Source organism: Apteryx rowi, unplaced genomic scaffold (genome assembly GCF_003343035.1).
Source record: "Apteryx rowi isolate R43461 unplaced genomic scaffold, aptRow1 scaffold_3, whole genome shotgun sequence".
Classification (NCBI taxonomy): domain Eukaryota; kingdom Metazoa; phylum Chordata; class Aves; order Apterygiformes; family Apterygidae; genus Apteryx; species Apteryx rowi.
Window position 1 is genome coordinate 7,195,694 of NW_020449418.1, and position 5,903 is coordinate 7,201,596.

The 5,903-nt window shown below is 72.9% G+C and overlaps 1 protein-coding gene across 1 annotated transcript in view; it reads right to left on the reverse strand.

Moving 5' to 3' along the window:
* Positions 1-5,791, reverse strand: part of PDZD7 (PDZ domain containing 7) — a 6,932-nt gene extending 1,141 nt beyond the window's left edge. Inside the window, exons 1-13 of the mRNA XM_026069679.1 lie at positions 5,596-5,791; positions 5,152-5,292; positions 4,437-4,611; positions 3,934-4,110; positions 3,634-3,781; positions 3,353-3,413; positions 2,648-3,076; positions 2,108-2,311; positions 1,863-1,904; positions 1,442-1,599; positions 1,161-1,252; positions 920-1,011; positions 652-788 (exon numbers count right to left, since the gene is read on the reverse strand). Of these exons, the coding sequence (XP_025925464.1) occupies positions 652-788; positions 920-1,011; positions 1,161-1,252; positions 1,442-1,599; positions 1,863-1,904; positions 2,108-2,311; positions 2,648-3,076; positions 3,353-3,413; positions 3,634-3,781; positions 3,934-4,110; positions 4,437-4,611; positions 5,152-5,292; positions 5,596-5,791 (2,052 nt within the window). The remainder of the gene's footprint in view (positions 1-651; positions 789-919; positions 1,012-1,160; positions 1,253-1,441; positions 1,600-1,862; positions 1,905-2,107; positions 2,312-2,647; positions 3,077-3,352; positions 3,414-3,633; positions 3,782-3,933; positions 4,111-4,436; positions 4,612-5,151; positions 5,293-5,595) is intronic.
* Positions 5,792-5,903: the final 112 nt, after the last annotated feature.

Below are 5,903 nucleotides of genomic sequence, written 5' to 3' on the forward strand. Positions count from 1 at the left end.
GGGGCGGCCGGGCCCGCCGGGGCTTCCCCGCCGCGGAGCCTCCGTGGGGCGCGGGGGGCTCCTGGCGCCAGGTGGGCCGGGGGCTGCGCGAGCGCCCCCGCCCCTCGCCCGGGGGCTCCGCCAGCAGCCAGTTGGGGGGCCCGGGGCCCGCGGYGGGCGGGGGGCCGCTGGCGCAGGCGTAGGCATCCACTGGCACGTCGGGGAGGGGGGTGTAGGTGCGGGGGTGAGACCGGCGGGGGCTGGCGGAGGCCCGYGGCCGGGCTGGGCCTGCCGGCAGCCCCCCAGCTTCCTCCGGCTCCGGGGCTCCCGCCGGCTTCAGCAGGAATCCGCCCCGATAGTCTGCAAGGAGAGGGGCTCAGCCGGGCTCGGGACCCCCGGCCCCCCGCAGCTCCCCTGGGACTCCAGCTCCCCCTCCCCAGACCCCCATCGCCCTCTTTCCCTGGGACCCCAGGGAGTCCTGGCACCCAGGAACACGCGACCCCCCTTCCCTAAGGACCCACGGCACCCAGGAACATCCCCGGCACCCAGGAACATCCCCTGCCCCCAGGCACCCCCAGCTCTGCCTTCCTTGGAGCCCAGCTCCCTCCATCCCCAAACTGCCCCCGCACCCCACCACCCTGAGCCTTCCCACCCCTTCCTGGTGCCCCCCACGGTGGCACAGCCCTTGGGCAGGGCAGACGCCGTTTGCCGTGGGGCTGGCCGTGGGGGGCACTCACCAGGCACTGGTGTGATGAGGTGTCTCTTGGGGGGGACGTCGTGGTGGGCCGGGCGGAGGGCAGGCGAGCGCACTGCGGGCAGGGAGAGCAGCGGGTCAGCCGGGCGGCTGGGTGCCCCCCAGCCCCGTGCCCCCCCCCCCCGGCCAGCACGGGGGCCCCCAGCACCCCACTGCAGCTCTGCGGTACCCGGGGCCGGGCTCTACCTGAGCGGCTCTTCAGGGCGTCGTAAGCTTCCAGCTCCAGGGGCATCACCATGCTGTCGAAACGGCCCAGGTCCGTGGGGGCCACCAGGCTCCTGCGAGGGCAGACGGGGCCAGCTCGCGGCTGCCTCCGGGGTGCTGCACGGCCAGGGCCAAGGAGCGCACGCGAAGCCTTGGCTCCTTCCCCGCCGGCCGGGCTAGGCGGCCCCGGACCCAAGGGTCCCCCCACCCCGTGCTCACCCACCTCACATCACGCAGCAGCAGCACCTTCTCGGGCCGGTCCAGGATGGCTAGCAGCGGCCTCACCAAATCTTCCACGCTGCCCTCGTGCAGGTACTGCGGGACAGGATGAGGGGTCAGCAGGGGTGTCGTCCCCCCCCCCGCCCCGTGCCTCAGTTTACCTCCAAGCAGGGCTGGAGAGCTAGAGCGTGATGCCGGCCCGAGGGGGTTAACGTGGGCACGGCTTCGCTTGGGGCTGAGCTGGCGCTGCCCCTGCCCACCGGCCCCGCGGGCGCCGCGCCGTACCCGGGTGCAGTGGCGAAGCACGGCCGTCACCTCGTCGGGGCTGAGGAGCCGGGCAGCGGTGTCCTGGATGAGCGGCAGCCGGGCGTCGGGGTCGCTGCCGTTGGGCTGCAGCGTGGCGATGCCGCCAGGGCCCAGGATGCTGGCACGGCGGCTCTTCTCTGCGGGGGAGCAGAGCAAAGCGGGGTGGCCAGCGGGGCAGGGACACCCCCTGCCCACCGCCACGTGGCGCGGGGCGGCACAAACCCCCACGCCGGTGCCCACGGGCTCAGTCCATGCTGAGGTCAAGCACACACACGCATGCACAGCTCCGGGGACGGCAGAGCGGGGGCACCCCCGTGGCCCCGGCCCCCGGCGTGCAAGGACCCACGCATGCAGGCTCGGCCCGCCAGCCCCCCCGCGGGCACACGGGCACCCCCGTTACCCCGCTTCAGGCTCCGGATGACAAACTTCTGCACAGCGCCTACTGCAAGGGAGACGGAGACGGGTGAACGCCCGCGGGCATCGCAAGCCGTGGGGTCCCACGCGCCCCATCCTGCCCAGGGACCCCCAGCCCACGCTGCCCCCGGGGGCTGGAGGGGCGGCAGTGCCCCACGATGGTGACCATGGTGGGAGGGGGAACCTGTCCCAAATCAGCATCCCTCTCCGCCCTGTCCCCCAGCCTGGTACCTCTGTCCCCGTCGGGGCGCCCCAGGGACTTGGCGCGTGCCCGGCGGTCGGGCGCGGGGGGCTCCTGGCCGGGGGGGGCCCAGCTCTGGCTGGTGGCACGGCCGCCCTTGAAGAAGAGGTTGACGAGGGTCTTGGAGCGGTGCAGGCCGGGGGGGGCCCCCCGTACCCCCAGCCCCTCCGGCTTCTCCTTCTTCCGCTTCTCCTCTGGGCAGAGAGGGGGGGTGTTGGGATGAGGGGAATGGGGGGCACAGCAGGGTACCCACCACCCACCCCAAACGGCATGCAGGGAACTGGGGGCACAGGCGTGGGGCATGACTGGGGGGCACTGGCCGGAGGGGAGCCCCAGCGCCCGGGCTATGGGGGGCCCTGCGAGCCATGGGGACGGGGCTGGGCTTCGGGGCGCTCCGGCTGGAGGCAATGGGGTGCCCCCATGGGGCAAGGGCTATAGGGTGCCGGGGGGGGGGGCCTAGGACCCATGTGGGAGCTAAGGGAAGCCCAGGGCTGGGGGCGCGGGGCAGGGGGCCGGGCGCCGGTGCCTACCGGCGATGGTGAGATCGCTCTGGGAGCGCGTGATGGGCTGCCGGGGCCGGCTCAGCGCCAGCAGCAGCGCCGTCTTGGGCGAGTGGGCGAAGGGCCGGCGCGGGAGGGGGCCGGGGGGCTCCCGGGCGCCCTGGCCCCCCCGGATGGCCGTGTCCCGCAGCAGCTCRGGGGGCCGCACCGTGCGCCGCGTCTCCGGCAGCCCCTCGGCGGCCGGCTCCGTCTGCATGGCCCGCTCGGCGCGCTCCCGGCCCCAGCCCCGCCGTGGCCCGTCCTCCGTGGAGATGGCCACGTCCACGGTGCGGGCTGGGGACCCCGGGGCCGCCGTGCCCAGGCCGTTCACCGCCCCCGGCGCCGGCCCCGACGAGTACGAGGAGATGGAGGAGCTGGTCTCCGAGGCCTGCGACAGCTGCTGCAGCTGCCCGTTGGTCACTGCAAAGGCAYGAGGGGCACGAGGGGTGACACCCCGCGGGGCACCGGGAGCCCCTCCAGGGATACGGACACGCRGGCTCCCCTAGGGCATGGGGACCGCCGCGTCCCCTCAAAGGGCCAGGGGACACRCGGGAGCCCACGGGGACTACGAGGCCACGGGACGGGGAGCTTCACGTGGCCCTTGGACCCTCCCCACTGGGACCCTCTGGGCACCCCTGCGACGGGCTCCCAGCCCCCAGCCCGGGGGGGCCGGGGCCCGCGTGGCGCTGCCCTTACAGCGACTGAGCCAGCAGTATTCGGCCACCATTTCCTTGTAGGCAGGGAACCGGCCGGTCTCCTAGGCACAGAGGGAGAAGATGCGGGGGTCAGCGCGCGCCGGCCGGCCGCCCCGGGCGAACCCGATCCGGGTGCCGGCCATGAATAATGCATCTCCCCCTCCCACCGGCCTGAAACCCAACCAGCCCCGCGGCGCCGCCAACCCGCCCACGGGCGCCGGGCCCAGCTGGGGCAGCGCCAGGCGCGGGGGCACCCGGACCCCCTGCGTCACCCGGGGGTACCTTGATGGTTAGCATGATGTGGGTCTGCCCCTTCAGCACCTCCACTGCCTTGCTATGGCTTATGTCTTCGAACTTGACTCCGTTGGCTGCAAGGACTTGGTCTCCTACCCGAATGCCRTTCTGCTCCGCCAGCCCCCCGGGGTCCACCCTAGGGCAGCACGGGGGCAGGATGGGGCCCAGCCCTCGCCGGACCCCTCCTCCTGCCCCACACCTCCACCCGGCAGCCCCGGCACCCGAGGCACGGGGTCGGTCCCCATCTCCGCACTCAGGGAGCTGGGAGGGCACGCGGGGCGGCCGTACTTGGAGACGTAGATGCCGAGGCCGAACTCCCTGCCGCCGCGGATGTTGAAGCCCAGGCAGTAGTCGTCGGAGGTGGTGTAGAGGTGGACGATGCGCCGCAGGCCGTCCTCGGAGCCGCTCTCCGACGGCGTCGAGCTGCTCTTCTCCACCACCAGGCGCCTGTTCACCACGTCCACCCTGTGGCACAGCATGGTGTTGGGGGGAGCCGGGGAGGCTGCGGGATCCGGCTCTCGTCCTCCAGTGGGATGAGGACATTGGGACCACCCAGCCGAGGACAGCAACAGGAAAGGGGGGCTTTGGAGTTAGGGACGCGGCCAGCCCCCATGCAGGCTCGCACCCATCCTGCCTGCTCCAGTCCTTCCTACCCCACAGACCATTGCGCCCCATCCTGGGCTCTCCCCTGCCACCCAGCCCTGATGCTCAGCTCCCTCAGAGCATCCCTGCTGTGCCCTCTCCATGGGGCTGGGCTTTGGGGGTCCTGGMGTGGGGGATGCCCTACTCACCAGGCCGTCTTCTCCTTGGAGAACTTGATGCCTGGCACACGGCCCATTCGCCGGACCACCATGCGGAGGCGGTTGTTCCCGGTGAGGACCTTGACGGCGCTGCTCATGGTGATGTTCTCCAGGCTCACGCTGTTCACCTCCGTGATCTTGTCACCCACGCACAGCCCGGCCTGCTCTGCGAGGGGCATGTGGCTCGGCCAGGTGCCCGATCCGCACAGCCACGGCACCRGCCCCGGGGCACACAAAGCCCGGTGTGGTGGTGACGCTGGGGGCACCTGGGAGGCCTCAGCTCACGGAGCGCCTGGGCTGGGGGAGTGACCCCCATGGTGGGGATGGAGACGTAGGACCCCAGCAATCGCACCGAGGCCGTAGCAGGGATGGGAGACTTGTCACCTCATTGAGGCCTGGGAATGGCCTGGCTGGAGCTCAGGGCCATCAGCATGGGGCTGCCCGTGCCTGTGCCCTGGCCCTTTGCCACGGGCAGCCTGAAACTGCCGCAGCCGGAGAAGGTAGAGGACCAAACGGTGGGTGCAGACAGTGCCATGATGGGGGCACTGGGGTGCTGGGCTTGGGGACCTGCAGCACCGGGACCCGGTCCCTCCCACAGGCAGCAGGACGGTGCCCCACATGGTGCCCACGTCCCTGGGAGCTCCCTGTGAGGCTCTCAGTGGTGCACGTCTGTCCCCACCGGTGTCCCTTGCACCGTCCTGCTTACCGGCGGCGCTGCCCTCCTCCACTTTGCTCACGAAGATGCCCAGCCCGTGCTCGGAGCCGCCGCGGACGCTGAAGCCCAGCTTGCCGTCCACGCTCTTCTCCACCGTGATGGCGTTGATGATGTCRCTCTCGTTGCTGCTGGCTGTGGGGACAGGGGCCGGGACGCGTCACCCGGGCCGCTCCCGGGCAGGGGGCGAGGAGCGGGATGTGCAGCCGATCACATGGGGAGAGAGCGTTCGGCCTCCACATAGGGAAACTGAGGCACAGCGTGAGGCGACYGCTCTTTGAGCGCCTCGCAGCCCACTCAGGACCGAGGTGTCCGGGGCGGGTTCGGAGCTGCGGGAAGAGGAGGATGGGGGTCTCCCCCGCCGGGCCGCCCTCCCCCAGACCCCGGGAGCCCGGCGCGCGGCGGGAGGGCCGAGGCCCGCCCGGGCGCCCCACGCACCTTCGATGGGGGAGTTGATGAGGATGACGCGGCCCATGGGGGAGGCGGCGCGGGCGCTGGCGCGGGCGGCCCCGTTGAGCAGGCGGCTCTGCTTGCTCAGCAGGCAGTGGGCGGCCAGGCTGGCCTCGCTGCTGGAGCTCCGCGACCGGCTGGCCGCCGTCATCTCCGACAGCCCCGCGTCCGAGCCGCGCGACATGGCGCCGCCGGGGACCCCGGCGTCCGGGCGTCCGTGTCTTCAGGGGGCCGGGGGTGCCCGCCGGCCGGGGGGGCGCATGGCACAGCCCAGCAGCACATGCCGGGCCGGGGCC